The sequence below is a fragment of the Callithrix jacchus genome, chromosome 15 (assembly GCF_049354715.1).
Source record: "Callithrix jacchus isolate 240 chromosome 15, calJac240_pri, whole genome shotgun sequence".
In the NCBI taxonomy this organism is placed as follows: domain Eukaryota; kingdom Metazoa; phylum Chordata; class Mammalia; order Primates; family Cebidae; genus Callithrix; species Callithrix jacchus.
The window spans coordinates 78,541,627-78,553,902 of NC_133516.1; the positions used below are offsets into that span (position 1 = coordinate 78,541,627).

The window sequence follows — 12,276 nt, forward strand, 5'->3', positions numbered from 1 at the left end:
CAGCCAAGGCAAAGCCACAACTTCAAAGCCACCTCCAGCCTGCCTCACCTACTCCCGACTGCTATGGCTCCAGAGGTTCCTGTCTAGCAAATTTTTGCTTAAAGTTTTTTTTGTTTGTTTTTTTTGAGACGGGGTCTCACTTCAGGCTGGAATACAATGGTACAATCACAGCTCACTGAAGTCTCGATCTCCTGGGCTCAAGCAATCCTCCTACCTCAGCCTCCCTAGTAGCTGAGATTTAAGGCATGAGCCACCATGCATGGCTAATCTTTTTTTTGTGTGTGTATATATATATATCTACTGTAGAAATAGGTTTCACCATTTGCCCAGGCTGGTCTTGAACTCCTAGACTCAGTTGATCCATCCATCTTGGCCTCTCAAAGTAGTAGGATTACAGATGCAAGCCACCATGCCAACTCCTTCTGCTTAAAGTTTTTAAGTTTATTTTCATGGCTACCAGAAGAGCTTGCCTCCAGGTACCACACTCCCAGTATCACTTCTAGTCATCCTGGAACTCAATTTTGAAGAACAAAATTTCCCATTCCTGTTTCCCTTACCATTAGTTTTGACAAGGTGGATTCAGTCATTTCATTCTGTATGAAAATAACTTTTCTCTTTAATTGATACAGAAGGAAAAAAGGGTAAGTGATATGTCAAAAGGTCTATGCAGAACAATCCAGTAAAATCCTTGCCCTGAAAGCTACCACTTCTCTATCTGCAGCCTCCCAGCTTTGCTCTCCCTTTCCCTCCCTCCATCTATGCCATCTTATTTCTTGTACTCCTTCTGCTGGCAGATCTGTAAGTGTACTCACTTGAGTCTTGTTTGCCTTGGACTATCTCCAGCTTATCCACTTTAACATCTTGGCTTGCTCTCAGATTTGCTTTCTCCTTCCACCAAAATTTTAATAATGAAATAGATTTCAGTTTGACTTGCGCTGTGGCGGGACTGAACTGGTTCTGGCAGCTCAGTCCTCCCAGGCAGCTCTGAAGCAGGGATAAGCCTTGCCACATCCCAGTACTCACTGCCAAGCTCTCAGAGCCAAACCAGAGTTTGCTGGAGAGGCTGGAAGACTCTGTCTAGGGCAGAATCACACTCCCACCAAGGTTATGATGTGAGTCACGAGTACTTGGCATCAATGAGTATGTGACAGGGATTAATACTTGCCACATGCCAACCCTGGAGCCCCTGGATTGGGCTATAGAACCACTTTGTAATTTACTTCGGGTTGCTATGGATTTGCTGGGGCAGGGTGGGAGGTGTTACAAGGACATTCGGTGTAGGGGGTGGGAGGGTAATAGTAGTGTTGGCTTTCTGCTGAAAGGCTAAACAAACTGAACTATCAAGGTTACTACCAAAGTACCATTTTTAATCCAACTTACCAGGAAGGAGACTGACTTGGTATTGAATCTTATGTCTGCTGTTAAGTGGCTCTACAACTCTGGGCAAGTCACTTTTTTTTTTTTTTTTTTTTTTTTTTAATAGAATGATGAAAGAGGGCTAGATGATCTCTGAGGTTCCTTTCCTCCCTAAGAATCCATGATTTCAAATTCCAAACTCACTCTGGATCAGATCTAGTCTCTGGTTACCCTTGTAGCTATTACATATATAGATCTATTTAATCTACTGGCAAATCACCTTTTCCAGTGTTCCCATTTCTGTAACAAATACTTGTATAAACCTGCAACAATTTTTTTTTTACGCAGATCCAAGTGCTTTGAGTACCACAAAAGCACTTCTGAGGTTTCCTGCAAGCTGCCTGTGTTCAGCAAACTACTCACTGGCTGCCATTTTTTATGAAACTGATTTGCTTTTGCAGACGATTGGCAATTTTAATGATGGGTTTCTCGAAGGAGGTTTTCAAGCTATGGAATATAAATCAAAATATTAAGTAAAATAATGCTGATATAAAATATTTTGCCCTGTGAACCTAGGTTGTGTTTTCTAGCGAAGTGTATTTTATACCCTTTGGTGGTATGCAACAGCTGGAAGCCAGTCATTTATTTGAGGAACTTTCACTTAGAAGAAAACCTGTGACTTCAATTCCTCATACTTTATCAATTTGTTCTGAAAAGCCCACACATTTGTACTGTGTTGAATGTCTCTGAGGAGAGGATGGACTTGTGCTTCTGGGAGGTGAGAGGGCAGCCAGAGGCGGGGAGCTGCAGGCATCCTGAGGACCACAGAATCCTCTCCTTTTTGTTGCCCTCTGCTCCTCCTCCTCATCCTCCTCCTCCTCCAACCACCTGCCCACCACAGATAAAAGTAACAAAGGATCTATACTAGGAAGAAAGTTTTTTTTTCAAACCTAACCCTGGACTTGAATTATTAAGAAAGCTAAAAAAAAAAAAAAATCACAATTTGGGCTTACAGTAGAGATGGAATTTTTCCTACTTTAGAATGACTATTGAACCCTTGAGAAAAATCAGCTATCTGGGATTTATCTAGCAATTCTAATCCTATATGCTATCAGGTATGGGATGTGACTGAGACTCAAGATTATGGAGCTATATTATAAAGCCCAAGTTTAGATTTCAGATATATCCACCCCAGGACCTGGTAACAGGAAGTACAATTACATATGCTTTTCAGGTATTTATTTAAGGGTTTGAAGTATTTTGTTACCAAATGGGAGGCAGTATAGTATCTCCCTAATGAGAAGTATTTCATGGGCCCCTCCAGCCCCACTGAGACAAAGGGCAGAGTAACAGAAGTGCTGAGGACTTTTTTCCAGAGACCTATCCCATTTTTCCTGCCTTTAAGATAGCACATTTAATGGGCTGGATCTCCAGTGTGTGGTGTCACTGCCCGGGGACCAGAGCTAAACCTAACATGCTGTCACAGTGACATGCTGGAGACCCAGTCTTGGATGGACCATCTTGATGGTTTTTAAGGATGTGTCAAGTGAAAAATATTACCATGTGAACTGCTAAGATTTTTATCAATCCTGCTGCTGCTGAGTCTCCACATTTCCAGAGGTTTGGTTTTCTCTTCAGTGGCAAAACACAGTGGTCTGTGACCCTTTGAAACTCTAGGGAGCATGTTGCTGCCTGTTTTCTTGCACAGGAGTGTCCTGCAGTCCCCTGAACAATGACCTATCCCAGGTCTTCTGTGCACTTTCATATAGGATCTCGGCTAGTCCTTCAACATCCCAGGAAGTAGAAATCACTGGCTTCATTGTACAGATGAGGAGACGAAGGTATGAAGTGATTAAAGGACCAGTCAGGTCATGTAGCTGGTACCCAGTTGGGGATTGAATCCATACCTGATCTCAAAACCCAACCCCTTTCTTCTATATCACATTTCCTCCCTGAAGCAGACACTACTGGCCCACCCAGATCCCTTTCCCTGCCAGGGTACCCATGTCCCAGCTCTTGTGCCTGTTGGCTGTTCACAGCTTAACAACTGACACAAAAGGTTGGCCTCCTTGACTTAAGGCAGGACAAACTCCATGCAATTCCTACTGCAGAGCTCTGGGAGGGACTAGCCTTCACTCCTTCCCCACTGGACCCTGCTTTCCTTTCCTCTTTTCCCCCTCAGGAGCACATCCTCAAATCACATACATTGGAATCTCAGTTGAAGACTACTTTTAGGAGATGGGACTTAGGGTGCTTTATTTTCAGCTTCTAGTTATCCTAACTCCAACCCTTTTCTCTGGGGTTTTTTTGTTTTGTATTTTTTTTCCTATTTGTGAACCCATTTAAGTAAAGACATTCCATTTTTACCTCAGTCATCTGTTCTCCAAAAGCACTAATCCCTATAGGGAAAATAATTTCTTACATCTAATTCAAGTCCTTTCAGTTGAAAGCATCAGCCCACTTTATCTCAGAGAAAAACCAAGCAGTCTTTTATCTCTGATGCATTTAGCAGAAGAATAGAAATGGCCATCCTTTCTCTTTCTGGTTTTCTACATACCAGAATATAAGCTGGAAGATGGCAGGGCCTCTTCTCTTTACTGCTGTACTCCTAGCAGGGAGAAAAGCATCTGCTGTAGAGTAGGTAGGGCCTCTGCACAGTTCATGAACGAAGCAGGTGGGAATACGCCAACACAGGAACTAGGCATTCCCCAGTGTAGGGAGTAATTCTTCTCTCTGGCTACTGCCCTTGCATCTAGTGGCCTCCCAGTGTGCAGATGCTGAAACTGTCAGTTCTGATGAATCAGGTAAGGCTCTGCAGGAGGTCTGCTCTCAGAAGGTTCTGGCAGCCAGGCTGCACTGCCTCTTGTTAACTGGCATCATGCTATGGCATGTTATTAAAGCAGCAGTGACACTGCAGGAATCCTTTGAATTTTTCCTTAGTTGGACCCTTACGATCTCTGACTCAAGCGTTCCTTCCCAACTGGTAAAACAAAACCTTGGTCATGAGCCACTGCATTGATATGATAATTCAGGGTTTAAAGACCACTGGGTTATCTTTGAAAACATCCAGGGTTTCCAGGTATTTCCCCGTTCTTCTTTAGCATATCACTATTATTAGCCCACATTGCACCTCAGCTCACATTAGCTTGTTACTGAAGTTCCTCTTCAAACCACACACCAGTTTGAGAGGTTTCAGCAGCATTCCTTCACTTAAAATTTTTTCAGAGAAGAGTACCAGAAAGTCAATTTCACTTCAATTTCCCACTCTCCAGCCAACCTGGACATGTCTGGAAATTTATAGTGATTTTTGGATGGAGAGTATCCGTTCTAGGATAGGCTTGTAATGTTCCATTCAGTAAGTAAGCATTTATTTTATGTTTCCAGCATGCCTAGGCTAAATGGAAAATGTATGTACTGGAACTATTACAGTGCAGATGATTGCTTTTCTACCATTAGCTGGAAATGATTCAGAAGATATCCATCATGTTAAACAACAAGATATTTGGCTGTCACCTCATTACTCAGCCCTGCTCAACTAGAATTCTATAATTCTAGATTTCTTCTAAGTGTGACTGCAAAGCCCCAAGATTTAGTAACACACATATAGTCAAAAGACTTTACAGTAGAATGACCTGTTCAGAAAAGTGTGAACTGACTCCTGTACAGAATAGGGAGGGGCTCAGACCACCATGGAACAAAGTAAGCACACCTGTTTGCCCCTTAGGGCACGACCGCTTTTGCATTAGACAGGTGTAAGGTAGAATCTAATTATATAGACCCATTTAAGTGTTGAACAAAAGCAACCCTGGGAAAGCTACTATTGCCATTTTAAGGCATCCAAATCGTGTTGTCAGTGTTAATGTAGGATTAAGAATATTACACTGTTTTCTCATCAAGAGAGGATTTACAGCATAAGAAAACAGTTCAGCTTCTCTCCTATAGGGAAAAGTGGTTGGATTTCCTTCCCTGGGGATGTTATAGAAAAGTCAGACAAGGAGGTTTCCAAGTTACAGACCCTAGGTGAGAAAAGGAGGAGGAGTGTTGGGCATTAGTCTTCTGTTCCCAATCTTGTCTTTTTAACAAGAACCTGGATGAAGCTACAGAAGATGCATTTATCCAATAATGGAGACAGATATGGCTAACACACTAGACAAGATAACTTGTATTCAGTACCTGCTAGAACGCTGAGATGGAACTAAATAAGGGAAAATCTAATAGACATAAAGCAGTCCTACATTCAGGTTACTAAGTCACCTGCCCGAATAAGAGCAGTCTATAAAAAAGGGCATGGAGATTTTATGAGCCAGCACTGGACACACATGCTAAACATGGTGCATCCTTTTAGGAATGATCTGCACATAGCAGCTAGACCTAGAACAAGGAGCCATGTTTACATTAGTTAGAATATATCTGTAGTATTATGTACCTTTTAGATGTATTTATATTTAAATGTATTTATAAAACTCATTTTATATAGACATTACATACTAGAGTAAATCTAGGTGAAGGTAACCAGGATGTGTAAGCATCTGAAAAATATACAAATATGAGAAACAGCCACAGAAACTGAGGACTTCTAAACAGATGATTTGGAGAAAAGATGTGACAAGCATCTTTCAACGCGTAAAGCCTTACGGGCTGCCACTGGCAAAATGTGGTACAATTTGAGCATTAGAATTAATACCTGATAGTAATATACTATAACTAATTAAATAATAAAATAACCCATGAGCCAATGCTAACAGCAAATATCTAAATTCTAAGGGCTAGCAGATGGAAAAGAGAGTAAAGTTCTTTTTAATAGACAGTTGAAGTTACATCACTTTAGGTCTAGTACAGAGAAGAACCTGTTGACAGTTAATAAAACCACAGGGCAGAACTAACTCAAGTATTTTTAAAGATCTTCACAGTCTGCTAAATAATTGTGCGCTCTTATTCATAGAATATAAACCTTTGCTTCCCCTCTAGTAAGAGTGGGAATTAACATTTACTGAATGTCTAATGGTTATCAAGCAAATATTTTACATAATCTTTCCAATAACTCAGTGAGATAAGTATTATTATCTTTGCTTTAGAGAAAAACAAAGGTGCAGTAACCTATCCAATCACAAATAGTGTCAGAGCTGGGATTTGAACCTAGGTATATTGAACTCCTTCCACCACACCACAGCATACATAACACACATGGAGTGGTTGCAGGAGACCCTGGAGCTGCCACAGCTCCTCAAGTTGGTGTGTCATGGCCCCTTAATGGTTATGCATTCCTTATCTACTTGGCCAGAAAGGGAAACTATTACTGTCATTCCTCTGGATTGTAAGAGGAAGACTGAAGTACTCTTCTAAAAGTCTATTGTTACATGAGTCTGAATTGGGTGAGATGTCTCCTCTCCCTTCCCTCCCACAGCCGCCTTTCTTTGCCTTTCTGTTGAATGAGTCAGTTTACGTGAATCAGTCCATTTTGTTATCTTCTGCTTTTTCAGAGACTGTTTACCTGACCATTTAGGAACCAGGGTTCCCTGGCCATCTAGTATAGTTAGGGGAAAACCTGACACTGCTGATAACATCTACAAATTCAAACATACCAAATGAGTGATTTCACAGATGAAGGAAAGTGCAGTCATAGAAGACACATGGCTGTCCTGTCGTCACTGTTTCGTGTTAGAAGAGTAAGAACATTTAAATTACAGTGCATAGTCCTAGACTGATCTTCCCTTATTTTAAAGTGTGACTAAGTCTAAGGAACTTTCTAGGTTTTGTGTATAGACAGAACATAGACTCTTCTGAACTTCTGTTCATCATGTCTCCTAAGGCCAGAGAAGGTAGTTGGGATTTAATCTTTCTTTAGCATTTGTAAAAATAAAATATTCATATCTCTATTTGTTTTCAGACCTGGTTTCAGCTGCCTCTTAATCCTGGAGTTTCCTGAGACCAGTCACTTTGTCCCCTCTATTTATCCATTTCACAAGTATCTCCTGAGCCCCTGTGTGCTGTGTGTCAGGAGTATGGCAATGAAACAGACAGACACAGCAGTTGCCTTCATTAAGGCTCAATGACCCGGCTCTAGAGACAGACATGAAACAGAAAATTATACAAGCAGAGATTCACACTCAACAAATAGTCCACATCTCTCTACAGCATCCAGCACAGAGCTTGGCACATGATAGGTGCTTCTACATGGATATGTGAGTGTTTCTGTGACATATGCAGAAAAACTGACCAGCTGAGTTCATCCTAGCATCAAGAACTCAATGCTTTGACTTTCAGAGTGGGGGAAAACATGAAAAATCAGATCTGTGTTCTAGTTCCTGCCTTTCCACTAACTACTAGAATTTTCTTGGGTAAGTCACTTAGTTTCTCTGAGCCTGCTTCCTTACTTGCAGAATAAATTCTAAGTACCAGGACCCCTCATTAATAGTAAAATGGCTAGCCCAGGTTTACCTACCTTGCCAGAAAGACAAGGAATAGCTGGAGCTGAGGTCCTCCTTAAACAAATGTCTCTAGCACAGGGGTCTGTGTCAAAGTCAGCTGCTGGGAAGACGGATTGGCACCTGGAAGGGATGAATTCCCTGGACCATGACACTAAGAGTCCATGTCTGAACACGGGAAACACTGCACTTGACTTACCACCCACTGACTATTTAAAGAGGAACGAACACGTTTTACACACTAGGAACACTAGGTTATATTTCTAGACAACAGGTCAGAGGAGACAGAAAATTACAGAAATGTTTTCTGTTTGTATGTTTTTACAAGTGGAAAAGAAAACTAATTTTCCATCCACTCCGATAGTCAGTAGAAAATGGCTTAAAAACTTGAGGGCAGTTGTAGGAACTACCTCTAAATAACCTTAAGCACTAGTCTAAAGCATGATTAGGGTGATTTGGCACCATCATTTCAGCAAGTTAGGGGCACAGTCCCCACACTAAGGTCTCAATGTTTTTTTTTTGTTTTCTCCTAGCAAGAAAAAATAGAAAAAATCCTAATGAATGCAGATCATCTTTAAAAGACATACCTATAACTTAGAAAACTAAAAGGAAGCAATGACACAGCCAGCTATCTGAACCTGAAGGAGCAGGCCAAAATACTAGGTCTGGATAAACTAGGGACAAATAATCTTTGGAAAACCAGAACTTAATTAATAATATCACTAATATGCAGCAAAAGATCATCTCATACTCTTTGGATTCTGGAGTAAGCAAAGGAGAGTAGGCTCAGACATGGACCCTTTCTTCCCTCTGCTACAAATTCCGGCGGTTGCATTCCTCAACTAGCTGGGACAAATAAGCAGAACCTTTGCTACAGTTTCTTGTCTTTTGCTTTCCCATCAGAGCTACTAACTTTTGCTTACTTGCTACAAAATGTTAGAAAGCAAGTGGCCAGGCTTTCTTACACAACAACTACATCCTTCATATACAACTGTCTGGTCCTCCTGTCTCTCAGCAACTGAGCCCCCGTAATCTGGCCAGAGGAAAGCATCATTTCCATCAGAGACTGATGCCAAGCAGCATCTCTGTGGCCATTTCCCAAACCATTAATTTTGGCCTAACTTTGAGATGAGCTCTTTTTAAATCATTGTAAGTTGAGCCAACCATAGCCACTAAGGTCTCAGGACACTATTCCAACTTAACCTCCCTGCGATCCATCCTCCAAGAAGGCATAACAGCCCAAGAAGCCCAGGTGGGACATCTCAGAAAGAGAAGAAACCTAGACTCCTCTACTACTCAGCCTTTCTACTTCTGTTAAACTTTCCCAATGTGAGAAGTCAGCCTCAACCACCGCAGTCTTCCATCCCCTCAGATCAGATCTCATGCTGGGACATACCTCCTCCAGCCCTGTTCTTTCCCTCTTGAATGGCACAAAGAGACAACTGTCTCCTGAAGGTAGGATCCATAGTGAGAGAAATTCTCTAGGGGTACCTCTCCAGGGGTGGTTGAGCCAACAAGAAGTCTCAGGGGAAGGAAGGTTAGGACTTTGTCCTACCTTGTCACTGTCCACTGTGTTCTGAGAGGTCCTAGAAGCAATGGAGATGGTGTCTGGTTGGCTGCTCCCATCCCCCTGGCTGTCAATATCCTCCACTCCATCCCTGCAGGAAGAAGAGAAAAAAAACAGGGGTGGGGGTGGGGGGAACCACTGTGGGTTTAGAGCGCACAAGGATTTCCAGCTGGGTGGGCAGAGCAGCGCCTTAGTACTTTCTAGCAGGGATTTGTCTAAAATTATCCTGCTAAAGAGAATGGCCCTATGTGATTTTCAGTGATGTCACTTCTTGCACTTAGTAAACACATAATCACTATGTTGATAACTAAATGCAAAATGACCCTCTTCCCCAAAACTTCTCCAGCCTATGCTGCAGAAGGGGTGTGTGTATATGTGAAAAAAGAAATGTGTGTGTGTGTGTGTGTGTGTGTGTGTGTATTTATATTACTGGGAATGGGTCTGTAACAGGCAGTAGGAAGATATATATCCTACTTAGAGCCTAGGCATCTAACCAGGTGATTAGGTAGTTTTCAATAATTACAAGTTCAGGGTATTCAAGTTTTTGTACAGACTGTAATTAGGATGAGGGTTCATTTACAGCTGGCCTACAAAGAAAACAGAAGTGATAAGATTTCTTTTTTTTATTTTTATTTTTTGAACAGAGTCTCATTCTGTCACCTAGGCTGGAGTGCAGTGGCGTGATCTTGTCTCACTGCAACCTTTGCCTTCCAGGTTTAAGCAATTCTCCTGCCTGCTCCTCCCAAGTACTTAGGATTCCAGGCACCTGCCATCGTGCCTGGCTAATTTTTGTATTTTTTTGTGGAGATGGGTTTCACCGTGTTGGCCAGGGTGGTCTCAAACTCCTGACCTCAGGTAATCCACCTGCCTTGGCCTCCCAAAGTGCTGGGGTTACAGGTGTGTGCCATTGTACCTAGCCAAGATTTCTTTTAAACTTGTGTTTCTTCTGTTCAAGAAAACAGATTGAGTGGAATATTGTCTCCAGGGAATATTATCATTGGGAAATTCCTGATATTGGACCCTCAACTCCTGGGTGTGGAGGAGGAATTTATTGCCTTCCTCTGGGTGAGTTTTGAAGATCTCATGCATATTTATAATGATTTCTTATCAATACAGAAGGCCAAGGCATTTTCTCAAAGACTGGAGAACAGACACAGGTTCCACAGCAGCTTTGGAGCCAGCTGTGCTTCTGAGTCTCAGCTAAGAGTCTCCTGAGTGCACTCCTGGCATTTAGACCCCTTGCTGGGCCCTGTACCATACAGCTGTCCCACTCCCATGTTCTTTTAGCTCTCCAGCTGTAGAACTGTGCCCCCATCCTATACCGAGCCCACAGCCATGGCCAAGAAGGACTGGATGCCTGGAAACTAATGAAGGCTGCAATGTCTGTGCCTGGAAAAGCTGGTGGCAATGTAGGGTTGGGGTTGGGTGAATTAGCACAGGAAATGACAGCTCTTCCCATGGGTGCTTTTACAGAAGACACCCTGATGATGTCTGTGGAGAACTAATGGCTTCAGGGGACAAGGAAACTGACAGCCTGAGAATCCTACCACATGAACAAAGTGACACAAATAATGAATTCACCTCAAAGGGTCTAAATGATTATGCTCTGGTGTATGTGTGAGTGTATGTAGATACGTGTGCATGCAAACACCCACGTATGTGCACATGTATACACACAACATCTATTCATCATAAAAAAGTATTTTTACCCACCCAGAACATTCTAAGTCAACTGCTCTCTCACCATCATTTGTGAGCCTAGGAAATGCCAATTTATTTTAATAACATAAGCCACACATTCGTAGGAAGGAAAATCTGCTGTAAAAGGAATTTATGTGACGCATTTCAAAACCAAAAATAAAGGACTTTTAGATCATCTGTTGTTTTGGATTATCTGGGTGAGCGCTCCCACCATGTGTAGACAGTTGAGAGCTGGCTGTACTTTCTGCTTCCCACTAGTATGGCCTATTGTGGGCCCTTCTGGTCTACCCCAGATGTAGCCACTTCTGGGGGAGGTGGGGAGCCCCCCTAGGAGTGTAGGTAGTATTCCCCAACCAATGCACTCCTCTATAAACTGTCTCCATATCCAGGAACCTAAGCTACTGTAATTAAAGATTGCCTGGCTATTCTCTGAAGAGTATGCCAAGGTTTCTCACCCACCCATCATAGGACAGGAGAAAAGGTGAGAGAAGAGAAAAGGGCATTTCCAAGATATGCATTTTCCATGTTCTAGAAATGCACAAACTCTCCTACTATAGGAAAAAGAGGCTATTGCCGGGTAAGTAACCCTAGAGAGCCTCACCTGAGTATCCTCTCTATGGTCCTAGACCATAATTTCTTTATAACTGTTTCCTTTCTAACTGCTTTATTAAAGTAGGGATTCCCTGAAGCATGACCTGTCTCCACTGCCAGACTTTAGTCCACCCGCTCCTTACCTGGACTCTGGACATAGACAACTGAAGTCAAAATGACCCCTCCCCCAGAATAGTAATAATTCGCCCTTGCAACACTGAGGAGGTAACCTTATCCTGGTCATGTAGGTCTTGAGGCTTCTGTCCTGTGGAAGTTTCTCTACCATAGTCACACCCTTCTTTTGGCTACCACCTTGCTCAGGACTGCTGCTGCTTCATAGGCCCTTAAATGGCTCCCTACCCTGCTTGTCCTGGTTGGTGTCTAAGGGTGAACTAAATCTTCCAGATTTATTCCATTCATGTACAGGGGAGGAGGGAAGAACCTGTTACCACCAATGACCATCTCTGCTAGAACCCTGGGCTTTTTTTTTCTTCAAAATTTATGTGAAGTTTTTGTATGCTTTCTTCGGAAGTGTCCCCCAAAAGACTTATAAGTGTAGGTGTCACATGGAGACTTGGGAAAGAAATACTTAAGAAGTCATCCACGGGTTTAGAGGAAACTGGGATTCAGAAGGGT

General features: G+C 42.4%; 1 protein-coding gene across 44 annotated transcripts in view; it reads right to left on the reverse strand.

Moving 5' to 3' along the window:
- Positions 1-12,276, reverse strand: part of KALRN (kalirin RhoGEF kinase) — a 659,576-nt gene that overhangs the window by 223,105 nt on the left and 424,195 nt on the right. For all 44 annotated transcript variants that reach the window (XM_078351912.1, XM_078351911.1, XM_078351910.1 and 41 more), the window contains one exon: positions 9,337-9,439. In XM_078351912.1, coding sequence (XP_078208038.1) covers positions 9,337-9,439 — 103 coding nt within the window. The remainder of the gene's footprint in view (positions 1-9,336; positions 9,440-12,276) is intronic.